General features: G+C 31.6%; 1 protein-coding gene across 1 annotated transcript; it reads right to left on the bottom strand.

The window, feature by feature from the left end:
* Positions 1-5549: 5549 nt before the first annotated feature.
* Positions 5550-11518, bottom strand: LOC107443752 (protein FMC1 homolog). Its single transcript, XM_016057712.4, has 3 exons — positions 11246-11518; positions 7175-7330; positions 5550-5722 (listed from the first exon to the last, which is right to left on the bottom strand). Exons 1-3 carry the CDS (start codon positions 11312-11314, stop codon positions 5609-5611), a joined length of 339 nt encoding a protein of 112 aa, XP_015913198.1. The 5' UTR covers positions 11315-11518; the 3' UTR covers positions 5550-5608.
* Positions 11519-16718: the final 5200 nt, after the last annotated feature.

Here is a 16718-nt window from a genome sequence, read left to right as displayed (position 1 = left end):
AAGAAGATTTGTTATTTTTTTAATTGTTAACAAAGCTTTAATTTTAATACACCACTGATGATAGTTTTCACTGTTAAGCAGTGGAAAACTCGGCAGATTCCTATTCATCTTAGAATCTCATCATCATCATTGGCTCAACAGCCCAGGGTGGGCCTTGGCCTTCTCAAGAAGTTTTTTCCAGGCTAACCTTTTTCCTGTTTTTAGTTTTAAAACCAAAAGGTCTTTCTCTAGGCCATCTATCCATCTCAAATTCGGCCTGTCTCTTTTTCATGTGCCAACTGGTCTGGCATTAAAAACTATTTTTGTGGTACGGTCTTCGTCCATTCTGATAACATGGCCTGCCGATTTTATTCTTTGTCGTTTCATGAAGTTAATAATGTCGGATTCATTAAATAAGCGATAAAGCTCCAGATTTTATCTTCTAAACCACACATCATTTTTTTTAATTCCTCCAAAAATAAGAAGTATTTTAGGAGGAATTTTGAAAAATACTCCTTTTTTTAAGACCTTTCTCTCAAAGGTACCCAACATAGCCTCATCCGTACAAGATATGGTTCAGGTTTCACAAGCATATGTTAAAATTGATCTTAAAAGAGATTTATATAAAACTTTTGTTCTTCTATGATTTACATTAGATTTTATGTATTTTCGAATCCCATTAAAACATTAATTGGCTATAGTAATTCTTCTTTGAATTTCCATTGTAATATTGTACCTGTTGTTGATTACAGAACCCAAGTAAACGAAATTGTCAACAACTTTACACTTATACAGGCTTGCCACTCTACATGGAGAACAGGGAAAACCTGGAAAATACAGGGAATTTAAAAATCACCTAAAATAACAGGGAAAATGCAGGGAATTTTGTTTCTTATTTTTGTCTTTTAAAAAATGGTACCCACTCAAAGCGTAATCTATGGGATATTTAGCCATGATATTTCAGCTATACTAAACTATTTCACTTGCTATAACATTATTTAAATATGTTCAGCTGTTTTCCCACCAATTAAAACTAATAAATATAGTTAGCCCTATATAGCTCACAAAAGAGCACAGTAATTGTTGTTTCCGTTTAATATATTGTGTATAATAGTACAGGGAAAACACAGGGAATTTTTTTTCCAGATTTGAGTGGCAACCCTGTTATATTCTTCAATTTCTAAATGGGTGTTATTGAAGCTTGTTTTAGTACATATATGGCAAATATTTAGTTTTGCTCTCGTTTATTCTCAGGCCCATCTTGAGAGCCGATTTCTCAAAAGAAATAAAAGCCTGTCTTAGTGCTATAGGTGTTCTAGCAATAATGTCTATGTCATCAGCAAAGGCGAACAGTTGTACAGATCTATTAAAAATATTTCCCTTGATGTTAATGTTGGAATCTCTTATTACTTTTTCTAATACTAAATTGAAGAGTAGGCATGCCAATATATCCCTCTATTCACACAGTATTATTTATTACCATTGCTCTTGACAGATTATTCTGCATTTTGACCCTAGTTTTGGTTTCATTTAGTGTCAGGCATATCAGCCTAGATAATTTTTTAGGCACTTTAAACTCGTTCAAGGCTGCAATGAGGGCTTTTCTATTGATGTTATCGTAGGCATCTTTAAAATCAATGAAGATGGTATGTATCTATTCCATATTTCTTTAGTCTTCTCCAGAATCTGCCGAATGTTAAATATTTGCTTAGTAGTGGATCTTCTTTTCCTAAATCCACCATGATAGACTCCAACCGGTTTTTCCACAAATGGAGAGAGTCTGTTGTATAAAATATTTGAGAATACTTTATAGCTTGAACAAAACAGGCTAATACCTCTGTAGTTAGAGCATTCAAGTAGATCGCCTTTCTTGTGTATTACACAGGTCACACTCATTTTCCATTCCTCAGAGATTATTTCCTGATCCCAAATTGCTTTTATTATTGCATCTTGGAATCTAAACGATGTAAATCACAGCAAAACTTAAAGTAAAACTTTTAACTCTTACTGCGTCATAATTTTCAAAACCACAGCTCTGCTACTAACTGTAGTCCGTGGAGATCGAGTTTCAGACAGAAAGTAAAGTTTATTGACATTAAGCTGACAAATACATACAAATTTAAAAAGAACGCCATCTGGCGGTATTGAAAAGAAAAAGATTTCATAGCAATCCTTCCCTGGGAATGACAGCAGAAAGATTTATAAAGGTTCAATCTGATAATATGCATAAATTAGATAACATTGATTCTTTTAAAAATTATATGGATTTTAACACTGATTCAAATTTTTCTATCCTGATTTGAATGTCATTTGAAAAATCAAGGAAACACAATAAATTCTTCCAAGCTTAGTGTATTCTGTTGAGCTATGCTCCCCTTCTTTTTTAAACTTCTGTTAATTTTTAATTTCCTCTTTCCTAAGATCTCTTAACTCAAATTATAATTATTTTTTAAACATTCATTCAAGTAAATCATTATACGATTATTTTTTCAAATGTAAATCAAATATTTATTTTAAAATTAATTAGCATATAATGGATCTAAATCTACTGTTAAATTCTTGTAATATTTAGACTAAAAATATTTGATCTTGAAATAAGCATAGTAATAATTAAAAAGTGGTGCTTTTTTTAGTACTTTTTTCTCAGACTCTTTCTTGTGGTTCCTTTTGCATTTACTAGGGTTTTCACTACAATTATCCTTGAAAATAGTTTAGTAGCTATAAATATAAAAAAATAGCCTAAATAGTCTCCTCAGAGAACTAATTAAATTGTTTCATTCATCAATTTAATAGCATTTTGAATAATGATTAAAATGAACCAACTTAAAAATTAAATCACTTGACACAACTGTACAAGACAATAACTTAAAACAAAGCATAGCTTTGTATTTACAAAAACATCAAAACTTCTTAGATCTGACCTTATTTTAACATTTATTTAGATCATTTACTAATTCAACTACTGCTTTAAGAACAAACGAATAGTTTTCCTGCTTTTTACTACATACTATCATGAATAAAATAAGAAGAAAATCAAATAAATTTTTAGTTCAAGTTAATCAAGTAAATTTTAATTTGGAAATGAAAGCAATTATAAATTAAATGTGTGATTAAAATAAATAATAGAGGCAAGTTGCACTCAAGTTTGTTTGTTTTTTTCTCTCTTTTAACATGCAATTGATGGCATTGTTTCTAAGCCATCAAATAAATCATTTTGAAATAAATAAGCGAAAATTGGGAAAAAATAAATAAATTTCTTACAAAATTAAAACTGCAGCTTTTTTTTAAATATTTTACATAATGGAACTTAATTTTATAATTATATTACGAAGTTTTAATATTTAATTAAATTATAGATTATCTCATACTACAAATCAAACAAAATATCCATAATTACAAATAATAATTTTCATAATCATATGTTATAAAATATGAACACACAAAACCATTCTTAGAATGAATAGTAAAAAAGTAATTCCACAGTAATAAACAAAATAGCTTCAGGAAAATGATAAAAAAATATTAAAACTATGATCACTTTTCTTTTAAATTATCTGTGTGAATACATTAAATGTTACAAATATGCTTTGAATTATAAGTACAGGATTGCCTCAGAAAAAAATGAACAAAATAGTTTCTTTTAGTCGCCTATAGCATGAAAATAGTTGCCTAAATAAAAACAAAAGTTCATCAAAAATATGACTAAAATTTTATTAAATGACTTAATTATCTTATACCATAATCATTTAGTCAAGTTGGTGGCAAATATGATAATTTTTATATAAACCTTTCTTTGAATTCTGTGTTCCAGAACTAAATTTTTTTATCAAAAAAATTAGTACATTTGCAGAAAATTAAATACTTTTAATTACTAGAATTCTTTAAAAAAATACTTTTTCATTAAAAAAATACATACTTTTTCTAAAAATTTTTCCCTTTTATCAGAAATTGATTTAGCAAATTTATATATATATATATATATATATACATTGTGTAATCATNGTCGTATAAAAAAAATTTTTTTTTTAAATCATGTGGAATTTCGTAGCAATAACCATTGAAAAGAAGATTGAGAAATGAAATAAACTTGCAATGGAATATGTGGGAATTGAAAAGTGATTACTCAAATTTGCAATTTAAATTTTTTTATTTTTTAAGAAAAAAAGGTAGTCTGTTCAGAAGTTCCCATGGGCCGCAGGTTGTCAACCCAATTTATGCTAAATAGCATCACTATACAGAAAAGTCTCTTTTTCCTGAAAATAGTTGCTTGTTTAGCCTTTTCAGGCAAAAAAGTTGCCTTTGTCGCCTCATGCTGAAAATAATTGCATTTTAGTCTCTGTGGCAACCCTGTAAGTAGGCTAGACACAAAATTTTTCTTTTTACTCATCAACGCTTTGAAATCACGTGAATATGCAGTGTGGTACTGGATTTTTTAAATTTGTGACTACGATGTTTGATTTAAATATTGGGTAAAAATGAATCCCAAGGACAGGAAAAAGTGGAGCTGTATGGTAAAGGAGGACACAGTCCTTCAGGGCTTATAGAGCCAAGGAGTAAGTAAGTGAAAATAAATTGCATTTTTTTCTTTCAAAATCACATATGAACAGCTATGTCCGATTTTCAAATCCCTTCAATATGAATAGAGGTGTTTAACTTTCAAATAACACAAAAAAGAAGAAGAATATTTGATTTTTAAAATGCATGAATATAAATTGAGTTATTTTATTCTTAAAATGTGTGAATAAGAAACGCGATATCTGCTTTTTTAATTTTAAACTGCATTCAACGAATTTTGATGTTCAACTTTAACATAGCTTGAAATCTAATAGTGATATTTGATTTTTAAACCACGTGAGCACAAACTGTTATATTTGATTTTAAAATCATATGAATATGAAACACGCCATTTCATTTTCAAATTGCGTGAATACAAATTGTACTATGTCATTTTCAAAAAGCGAGAATTCGAATTGAGATGTTTAAATAGTGGAAATATGATTCCTGATGTGCTATTACAACATTTATTTTCTTGATTAGTTTTAAGGTTAGTATAACTCAAAATAGTGTCAAACATAACTGTGTATTACCTGACACTAATTACTTGGTAAAACTGATCCATTCTGGGTAATTAAATTAGTGAAAACTTATTAAATTATTAATAACTGACTAATGAGAAACTGGTCAGGTATATGCCAAGACATCCCTAGTTATAATGGCAGTTAATAAAACATTGCAAATGAGACTTTATAAGGCGCTGACTATTATGGAAGAAACACTGCAATGGAGGATTGCACTACAGAGATTTGTAGTAAATTAAATTCTTATGATTGACTCACTAAAAACTTCTTTATAGATGGTTATAAAGTTTCGAAAAACAACGTATGGAGAGAGAAATGAGCTATTAAAATAAAAAAGAAAAAGATAAATGCATATTAACCTTAAATTAGCTGTGAATAATGGTACATTAAAAGAAAGAAAAAGAGTTTCATTTCAAACTATTATGCTTTTTTAATCTAGAAAAGATGCGTTAATCCACTGTGCACATTTTTAAACAATAACGCAAATTAATGTTTAACAACAAAACTAATAATTAATATTTATTACAATAACTAATAATTTAACAACAAAATTATGTTTGTTCCAAATTAGAGTTCTTGCCAGCCTCAGGAAGTTTAAAACCAACAATTCCAGCAGTTTCTTCAACAGATCGTTCCCCATGACTATGGTACTGATGTAATAGCTCCTGATAAAAAATATATACATTTCAAATTTCAGAAAAATTACTAAATGTTAACTGTAGCAATATTTTTATGTTTCTCAAAGCAAAAGTGAATCATAAATAAATAAAGAATTTTATAATTTGATAAAAGTAAACAGAAGTGTGAATCATATTTTCTGTTTTTGAACTTTTTTCTTTTCAGAGATTAGGTAGCTTTATCAGGTTCTCAAAAAATGACTTTGATCTTGAAATTGGCTTTTCTTTGAACGATTCCGCCTATCTTTGGTAAACTTTGAAGGATTTTACATCTTCCAGAGCAAAAAAAAAAAATATTTATATAAATGCTATGCACAATGAAGACAAATACTTCCTGCTCAAACATAGATATAATGAACACTAACTAAAGTGTTTCAAGTTATTCAACCGCTTTCAAAACTCCTTCAATCCTCAACAAACGCACACATGAGTGGGAACCATCATATATTGATATTGCAGATGCAAGGCAAAGAATATCATTCATATTATTATTCAGCCTGGTAGATACATGAATAAATCACTAATTATTGTTTAAAAAAACGTGATGATAAGTATCATTTAGAAAGTAAACAAAAAGTATTCTTATTAATTATCCACCTTAGTGCAAACTTTCGTCACTAGCACCTTTTCTTCATAAAACTTTGAGAAAACCTGGCTTTTTAAACAGATCCTAACTTAAAATCACTAGTTAAATGTTAATACGCTGCACACCTCAGTAGAACCATGATTGATCTTTTCACAAGAGATCACTTATTGCAAACGATAGATATGTAGAAAACGATGAATGCAAATTAACATGAATAAAGTATGTGCAGTCTCAATGTGAGAACAGCAACAAGCAAGTTCTGTGACATAACTGCTCGTTAATTAATTTAAAAATACCTTTAAATAATTATCATTAAAAAGTAAGTATCTTCATCTTCTTTTATTTAAAAGCAAGTGTTAAAAATATCCCAGAAAGCAGAAAAATGTCTAACTCCTGAAAATGTTAGCATTCCATAAAATATATTCAATAAGAACTCTTAAGAAATGTAAAAATCAAGTGATTAACATTCTAGTTATAAAATTTTATTTTTGTTTATATGATACAAATTGCCATTTTCTCCCTTTAAAAAAGAAAATAAAAACTCTGAAAAAGTTTGTTACTTAGGAAAAAAGCAATTTATGAACAATGCCTTATACCTATGAACAATGCCTTATACCTAAATGCTAAATGTATTCATTGTTTGATTGTGTTACAGAATGAGATGTCACTAATTACATCCAATTCTAATTCCATTCTAATTCTAATTCACTACAATTCTAATTCACTACAATTCTAATTCCAATTCTAATTCACTACATTACATCCAATTCTAATTCCATTAAAGCTTACACTCTACTTATTTATGAAATAAAAAATAACTACAAATATTTGTATTGAATAACTGTAAAAGATACCTTATTTTTACGTGTGGATTGAAGATAACACAAGTAAGTTTGTGCAATTGTTTTCAACTCGTTTTCACCTTTGCAAGTTCGTTTTTCTGTTACTTGATGACAGCGATATTCATTTGTTAAAAAGACGTAAGCAGATGTCTGTGATATTGGTTTCATCTAAAAAATAAAAATTACTGTATTATAATTGAATACGCAAATAAAAATAACTAGCAAAGTAACAGAAATATTTCTTGCTACACCATGTTTGTTACAGTTTAAAAATAAGTACATAAAAAAAATATTATTGCATGTGTAGATGTTCTATATGGGATTATTCACACCCTTCACTGGTTTCAAACAGCAGTTGTAAAAAAAAAAAGGTAAAAAAATTGGTGGCTTCAGCAGAAATAAAATCTTAAATTAATACTAAAAAAAAAACTCCATTTCTACAGACCTTACAATTGTTTGACATAGTAAATAAAATAGTGAGTACCAAGCATGCTTGGGAACTAAACACTGGGGGTTCCGCGTTCGGCTGACCGGAACATCTGCTCCTGCACCCCAGAGCCCAAGGTCAAGAAAACTGAGATGGGCACAGTAGGCCTTGGCCCGCAAGGGCTGTCGCGCCGCTGAGTTTAGTTTAGTTTTTAGTAATAAACAAGATTTTGCCATATTATTCCTTACATTACAAAATTAACATTCTGCTCCTCCTGTGGCTTTTTTTTTTTTGTCTTCTTCAATTTAGTGAATCACACACAAATTGTGTTATAAACAATTATCTTTTAACAATGATCTGTCTTACTATATGAGATTTTATAAATCCCTCTGAACCTTTCTTTAACTTTAGAACTTCATTTTATCTGCTTTTAGTAGATTGCACACTTCTATCTACAAGTAGATTCTGTTATATATGAGAAGTTTGAATATTTAATAAATGTTTACCATATGGGAAATTAAACAGCCCCATCTTAACAGTCATTTTTTTAATTGTTTCTGTATTAAGTACAATATTTGTTTTTGTCATAACTTCTCTTACTATAACTATCTTTACCTGGGTGAAGAAGTATGAATCCTACTGTTCTGAAAGAATGAGAATTTTACCAACTAAGCATCTAATACTGTGCAAATTATTGAACTGTGCGAAAACAATATTGGGTTGATAAAAAATTTCTTTAGCATTAAAAAACAAATATGCTTGACAAATATGTTAATCGTTTCTGTTAAACATAACAAACTAAAATCAGCAGATGAAACTCCATTTGTATCAAATTCTTCTGAATTTAAAAAACACTTTTATTTCAGACAAAGATAGTTTTTTCAAAAACTTACTTTAAAACAATTAAGAATTCATGTAATTTCTGAAAACAATAAAACCAATTTTTCAAATTTAAACAGCAGAATGAAATAATTCTTAATTTCTGGCTGAAAAAAAAACTCTGATTTATAGAACAACGATTCTAAAGAATATTTTCCCCAGCTACACAATACTTCCATAAAGAAAACATGAGAATTATTTTTGGTTGACAAAAAACAAGAATAAAATCTCAAAGGTATAAAAAATTAAAATTCATAGTTATCTCTATACAAAATCATTATCTCTTTTACATACAATTTAGTTGTGTCATACAATATTATGACAATACTAATATTAATAAAACTACTAGGGTTGTAAGGAATAGTGATTTGACCGAATGCTGAATATTTGGCCTAATACCAAATATTCGACACCCGAAAAGCAACACTTTTTTTAAAAAAATCATTAATAAATAGCTTTTTATATATAAATAAGTTTAATCATTGTTACAACTTGATTGTAGCACAGTTTTTGTAACACTACCTACCAATCCTATCTATTTCAGAAACTCTATAGAACACTTTTTAATGTCACTAGCACAGTGAACTTTGCCTCCAACGCCCTACCATGTAAAGGAAGGCAGAGCCATCTAGCTCTAGGTACACCACGCAACCAGGCGAAGGAAAGCAGAGCCATCTACACTGTCATCATATAGCTGAAGGAGAGGTGTTTCGCCTTTTCTTATATAGAAGATGGCAACGAATTGAAAGAAGGTTCTGTCCGGTTCTTTTAGGTGGCAGATGTGGTTTTAAAGTAGTGTATGAAGGTTGATTTTTTTCTGCTTTCTTAGATAGAGAATGTCGTGCTAAGTGTGAGTGATTAGACTGTTCAGCGTAATCAGATTTAATCCCACATTTTAGTTGTGATACACAATTTTAAATTTAATATCATGTTGGTATGTTGATACCCAAACTTAGCAGTATTATTGGTGCGGGGTATTGGGAAAATATATAATAGTAATCCATTAGAAATATTTAACAAAAATAAAAACCAGCTAACAACTATTAGGAAAAAAAACTGATATTACATAATTGAAAAAAAAAAAAAGAGAAATGGCAAAATAATTATCTTTAACTTTAATGCTAAAAATATTATTTTCCGAGAAAGGTATACATAAAACATTGAAATAAATATAGTCCATCTGAAACGCTTTTACAAATGTTGCGCCGTCATAAAAATTCTCACAAAAAAGGATTACATACAAAAGGAAAACGGAGAAAATAAGAATCAATGCTAATTCTCGAAAAAAAAATCTTAATACTGCATTTTAAAAAAAATTGAAGAAAAATAAACAAGTCTAATAAAAACCCTTTTAATTGATGCATTATAATAAAAACATTGATAAAATCCCAAGTTTAAAAAAATAAAAAATACATAGAAACAATAGCAAAAAATAAGGATAAAAGAAAAATGCTCGTTAGAAATGCTTTTTAAAGAATGCTGCATCATAATAAATCTGCTAATAAAAAGAAAAGTTAATAAAAAAAGAAAAAAGAGAAATAGGAAAAGAAATGTTCTTATTTTTTAAAACATAACATTATAGTTGAAAATCACATCTTTTTTCCAGCACGTTATCTGTCTTACCATACAAGAAAAAAGTGAAAAGAGAATAAAATCTGTCATAAAATGTTCCTTAAAAATATCACGCTATAAAACAGCAAAAGCAAAATAAATAAACAAAAAAACATTCTCAATTCCTGAAACAAAAGAGTTGGAATAACGGCAAAAATTGACTTGCCTGAATGTAATTTTAAAAAATCATCAAGACAAAACACATGGTTTAGTATGAAGTAATCTAGTTTCAATTCTTGAAATTTCATTTTTCATCCAGAACATAAATTTGCAAGAACATGAATTTTAAAACTTAACAAATATGCATAAAATCTATGTCTGATAATGTACAGTAAAAGTACTATTTTAAATTATTCATTATTTAATCTATTAACATTTCCAAAAAACTTTGTCAAAAAATACTTGGTCGAACGTTCAGCAAACCAAATTTTACGCAAACGGGCCAAATGTCAAATAGTCTCAGAATATTCATTTCCTCCCTAAAAACAACAAACCAAACTCTTGAGATAAAATTATTCATAACTTAGACTTATTCTAATTTTGAGAAAATTTATCGATTGTGATCTGTAGCAAAATAATCGATAAGCCTTGAGAACTTTCGGGCAACGGCGAGCAAAAAACTGCAACAAAAAAATTTTTTCATTGAAAGTGAGAAGCTTGAAGGGTATAATTCATACCCAACCACAGGCAAATATTTAAGGTTTTATTTATAATTATCTTTTGGTACCTTTCCATTATACCTGTGCAGGTGATAAAGCTGTTATTGCAAACTTACTGAGTGCAAGTAAATTCATCTGGGGTTTTTTTTATTATTATTTTTAAGTGCCTTTTTTCAAATAAATAAAATAGCCAAAATTACTTGAGCCGGCGCAATGAAAAGTAGCTTTTCGTTTGCTTTAAAAAATTTTATACCCAAAGGCAAGTTAAAAATCTATTTGGCAGCTGGGCGACTGTAGTTCTGTGACAAATCACGATACGGATACATCCCAAAAAATGCTGCATTATACCTTTAACGCAAGAATATCTGAAAAAAATTGTATTATAAAAATGCAACTAAGATAGAAGAGGGGCCTATGTTTGATTTAATAACCTCTTTAATTGAGATTGTATTACATGCAAGTCCAAGCAACTAAATAAACTTTCACGAAGTCACACATTACACTCACTTTAGGATTGCTTTTCCGAAGTTCATGCGAAATACTTCGTAAAATACCTAAAGACTTCAAACTACTCATATTAAAAAGTCAATTAACAAATCTAATACGAAATACTATCGTTCTTTAAATAAATGACAAAAACAAAGTTCTTTTGAATTGTATTCTTGCAATATGTTTTTTTTTAAATACTTGTTTCAAAACCTTCAAAGCATTTAATTATTACAATAGATTTAGAGAATTTTTCACGCACTTTTTCTTTTCATTTGTTTATAAATAAACTACTCTTGTTGCCATTTCTATAAGAACTTTTTCGCATGTAAAGAAAAGCTTAAACCACTTAAGCCGAGAAATATTGTTTTTCACCATTGTTGTTGCAGTTCATTTACGCCGCACTAGAGCTGCACAAAGTGCTCTTGGCGATGGTCTAGGAAACATTCCTGAGGATGATCCGCGAGGATATGCCATCATAATTTTGATCCTCTTCTACGGGGATGGCACCCCGCTTCAGTAACCCGACGATCCGCTCGTTAAGTGGAGCACTTTACGGTAGAACAATTTAACAAGGAACAATATCGCAGACCCTCGGTTCTTACGCAGACAGATCCAAGTGGTCACCCATCAGCACACTGATCGCCGCCAGTGATGCTTGATGTCGGTGATCTGCAGGGAACCGTGTACTGCGTGTGCAAACAATTACGCATGTGAATTCCGAGATCCAAGCTTGAACTTGATTAAAATAATTTTCGAGGGTAAATATATTTCCCCAATCATGTTCTCATTCGCAACTCCAAATTTACACAAGCGAATTTTTTGCATATAGTGTGAATGGCCTGTAAGGCACCATTTTCAAAAGACCTTGGTAGCTCAATAGAATAGCTCAATAGCGTGGTAGCTTCGTGGTAGTTGTATTGTTATTCCGCCCACCAGTTTAAACCTAAGTGGTGTAAGTACGATTGACGATATATTTGGCAATAGGCATTTTTATTTTCATCATTTTTACATTTATATGCTGCATTTTATAAAATAAAATCTTAGGAAATTAAAACATTGATTTTGTACAATAATTATTGATTTATAGATATTCAATAATTATGTTTAAAAGTAGTTTCTTTGTAAGTTATCCTATTGAATTATCTTACTGAATATTTGTGATTAAATTTTCAATGTGATGATTAAATATGTGTGGTAAAGTTTTCAATCTTAATCCTTCTCTTAAAATCCCGCAATTTTATGAACTGTATTCATGCTGAGTAGCAGTGCCTTATTTAAATAAGGCGATAATAATAAGTGCGACATAATTATGTCGCACTTACAGCTGCACAATGGCCTATTAGCGAAGGTCGGTTCGGAGCCTTTTTGGAGAATTGTGATGGCATATCTTCGGATCATTCTCAGGAATGTTTCGCAGACCGTTGTCAATAGCCTATTGTGCAGATCTAGAGCTGCCGGGTCCCGCAGTGGACTGATCGTTAAGACACGGTTCCCAGCAGATCACCGAAGTCAAGCATCACTGGCTACGGTCAGTGTGCGGGTGGGTGACCACTTGGATCAATCTGCGTAGGGACCGAGGGTGTGCGGTATTGGTCCTCGTTAAACTGTGCTACCATAAAGTGCTCGACTTCGCGCGCAGGTCGTCGGGCTACCGAAGCGGGGGTGCCAACCCTTCCGCAGAGGATCAAAATTGTGATGGCATGTCTTCGGATCATCCTCCGGGATGTTTCCCAGACCGTCGCTAATAGCCCATTATGCAGCTCTAGTGCGACGTAAAGTAACAACAACAACAACTAGAGCTGCCGGGATTCTATCTTCGACACAAGAAGACCCACCGAATACATGCGCTATACGAAATCGTAAAACCTGTGAAATCGAAAGTCCTGTGGTCGGTCACTGAGAGTACCATGGACACAGAGATCTGGAGAACATTTCCTTCCCCTTCAAGTTTACGTCTAAATTGAAGAAGTAACCTCAGGAATTGTGATGGCATGTCTTCGGATGATTCTCTGGGATGTTTTTCAGACCGTCACCAATAGATGGTTGACAGTGTAAAGCTAAAGCAGATGGCACCAAGGCCGTAGCCAGGATATTTTTTCGGAGGGGGATATGGTAAGAAGCGAGGACAGTTTCAGACATGCAAAGTAGGCCAAAAACATTGCAACAAATATTATTTATTCTGTTGTTTGCAAAAGTTAAACTAGTAATTAAAAATATTACATAATAATTATTTTTAAATTAATATTACATAATAATTATAATCAATTTGTAAACAAAGTTTACAAAGACATGCGACGGGGGTTAGAAGAAAATTTTTCGATTACTTTTTTAGGACAAACCGGAATATCCCGAAATATGCTTAATAAAGTTAGCCCTGTTAGCCTTTCTTCTTTAGTAGCATTTCCTGTTGCTGTTTTTACGCATTTAAGAGAAGAAAAAGTTCTTTCTGCAGTTGCTGTGGTGATTGGCAACGCAGCCAATATTGATAACAAGCAATAAATGTCTGGGAAAAAGATACTGTCGCATTCTTCCATTGCTGAAAGTGCCGTATTTGGTTTACTGAGGGGTTCACGCAGATTCCACTTTGATGCCCATACTTCCATTTCTCTCATGAGATTTTCGATGTCAATGAAATCTGCGTAGATTCGGAAATTGCATAAATTAATATCAACGTTCATACAATACTTAGGTAACACTTTATTGAGAGATGCAAGAGTATCTTCGTGCTTCGAAAATCTTTCAAGCAGTTGGGTAGCGAAATAATCTAAAAAAGGAATGCATATATTTTGACGGAAGTACTGCTCTAGGTCTCTGTTCTGATTTTTTATATTGTCAAGGTGATTTTGATAGGATGCCAAACTAGGAAGTTTTACATCTAGATCCAAAACTTGTGAAAGTATTAAGGATTTTCGGCTATAGCTTTTGAAATTCATACTCGGCATTTTTTCTCTTGTTTAGAACTGTGTTGTTTATTGATTTTGCATGTATCTAAGCTCCATTCCAATCTAGATGAATTTGTTGGAGTTCTTTGCTCAGTGAAAGAGTCACAGAAAAAATATCTCTACAAACAAATAAAGTAATGTAAAACTCACTTTTAGTGATAGTAGAAATAAGATTGTCCGCTTTAGAGGAGTTGAATTATTTCTGGATAAAGTTCTTTAAATCTAATGATTGCATCATGGTTTTCTATCCATCTTGTTTCGCAAAAAGATATTATTTGCTGAGAGGTTCAAAGTTCGCAAAAAGATATTACTGAGAGGCTCAAGGAAAGACTAAAAAATTGGAGTCCCAGAATTTCGGGGGGGGGGGTTGTCCCGAACCTATTTCTATTGCCACTATAGTAGATATGTTGGGTATATTACTACCAACTAAAAACACCTATTTACATAATACCAGTAGCACTTATTACAAAATTCATTTGGTGTCTATAATGAGGAAATTTATTATGGTGCTTTCTTAAATAAGTACTTTTATTCCAAATTTTTTTCACCAAATTTATTTAAGTATCATGTTTGTCAATAAAATATATCAATTCTTTGTACATCTCATAAACGAATAACTTTTATATCAGGATGTTTTATATTGAAACATTTATCAGGATGTGAAGCCAAATCTTTCAATAAAAAATAAGCCCTTTTTAAGCACTCAAAAAATATTTTTAAGCACCATATACAGTAACAAAATGCAAAATAATTTTCAAAGACTTTACATGATCATTATAAAATAACTAGTTTTTGACAAGGAACTCTTTTCTTGATTATATTAGCCATTAAAAAATAATAGATTTTTCGGTTCAATTTCAGAGGGTGGAAAATGAAGTTTGAATTTGAGAATATCTTGCAAAATGCAGCAGTGCAGCACATGAGAGTGCAATAATCTCACCGAACCCAACTCACNTGATCCTCTGCGGAGGGGATGGCACCCCCGCTTCGGTAGCCCGACGACCTGCGCGCGAAGTCGAGCACTTTACGGTAGCACAGTTTAACGAGGACCAATACCGCACACCCTCGGTCCCTACGCAGACTGATCCAAGTGGGTCACCCACCCGCACACTGACCGCAGCCAGTGATGCTTGACTTCGGTGATCTGATGAGAACCGTGTCTTAACGATCAGTCCACTGCGGGACAACAACAATTCTGAGATGCGTTTAAGAACTTAAAGGGACATACACACTGAATGCGGTTTCCTCAATTCCGATCGCCGCAGAGGTAAATGGAGAAACTGTATAATGAGCTTTTTGCAATAAAATATATTTCACCAATCAGGTTCTCATTCTCCCTCGACGACGATCGGAAATAAGTGATATCATTCAGTTAAATGGACCTTCTTAATGGACCATTCTCACATCCTGCGATTCTATTAAGTCAGATCAAAAAATAACATGAAGATAGCTTGTTCCACTTAAGACCGGGTTACTAATGAAGAGGCTTGGAAATTTATTTATTTATTAGTACACATACGTATGCAAGCTTGTGCGCTCAATTACATAAGTACAGCTCATAAGCCTTTGTGAAATAGAACAGAAAACACACTTCATAGAAAGACAGCTCTAGAGACATCCAGGTTTACGATGAATTCGAATCCTCTACATCCAACTAAGCTAAAAAGCATCTAGTAGGCAATACCACTTGACCAGGGAGAAGGGAGACCCCAGGTTTGGAAAATGCAGATGATAAGGGCCGAGAGCGACAGGCGTAGCGTAAGGGGGAGCACACTTTTTGCTTTTAGAAAACTGTTTGTTTATTTTAAGTTTTATGAATATGTGCAATTTCATTCTTTGTATGTGTGTCTATTTATGTATAAATGTATGCATGAAACTACGCACAGTTTTCTAAAAAAAAAAAGTGTGCCCCCCTCACGCTACGTCTATAATAAGAGCAGAACCTACAAGCTGTGCCAAACTTAACTTTTGTTTTAAAACCTAAGATTTAAGTCATGAGTCATAGAATTTAGACATCCAACTTTAGAATAATAAAAATATTCCAATAGTTTAAAACACAACCACATACAGTTTTTCACCAAAATATTACAACTTATTACATTTTTCCCGATACCTACAGCCCCTTGTACTAATTGTCCTAGGAGTCCTTTGACTACTTGAGCCTGCCTCGGGACAGCTTTCCATTCTTCACGGTTTTGGGCCTTAAACATAGAGTTTTTGATTTTTGTCTTTTATTAAAACCTTTTTCACACCCTTTCTCTTCGTCTTGGTCTTCTGCGTAACCTGGAGCCATCAGGTTTTGAAACGAAGATCTATTTCAAATTTTTTGTTTGTAATTTTCCTTATTTTTATAACAGTGACAGAACCAATATCGTCATACTTTTTCATTATTTCCGAATTGTTTCTAATTCTCCAATATCATTGACAAAACTAAAAATATTCTCATCTCTTTCTCTCCCAGATAAACAAACGATCTCGATCTTTTTTAAACCCGAGTCCAGAGTTCACTTTCCCGAAAATAACACATGCTTGATATTTTGCTTTTAAGA

Source organism: Parasteatoda tepidariorum, chromosome X1, assembly GCF_043381705.1.
Source record: "Parasteatoda tepidariorum isolate YZ-2023 chromosome X1, CAS_Ptep_4.0, whole genome shotgun sequence".
NCBI lineage: Eukaryota > Metazoa > Arthropoda > Arachnida > Araneae > Theridiidae > Parasteatoda > Parasteatoda tepidariorum.
Note: the sequence above shows the minus strand (reverse complement) of the source record. Positions and strands in the feature narration are given on the sequence as shown.

What these genes read in the sequence shown, in the direction of transcription:
- LOC107443752 (XM_016057712.4), bottom strand. Translation starts at nt 11,314, where the DNA reads ATGAGTAGTTTGAAGTCTTTAGGTATTTTACGAAGTATTTCGCATGAA. An exon ending in TTCGGAAAAGCAATCCTAAA is followed by an intron (nt 7,331 to 11,245) that starts GTGAGTGTAATG and finishes TTTATTTTTTAG; the next exon opens with ATGAAACCAATATCACAGAC. An exon ending in AATCCACACGTAAAAATAAG is followed by an intron (nt 5,723 to 7,174) that starts GTATCTTTTACA and finishes ATTTTTTATCAG; the next exon opens with GAGCTATTACATCAGTACCA.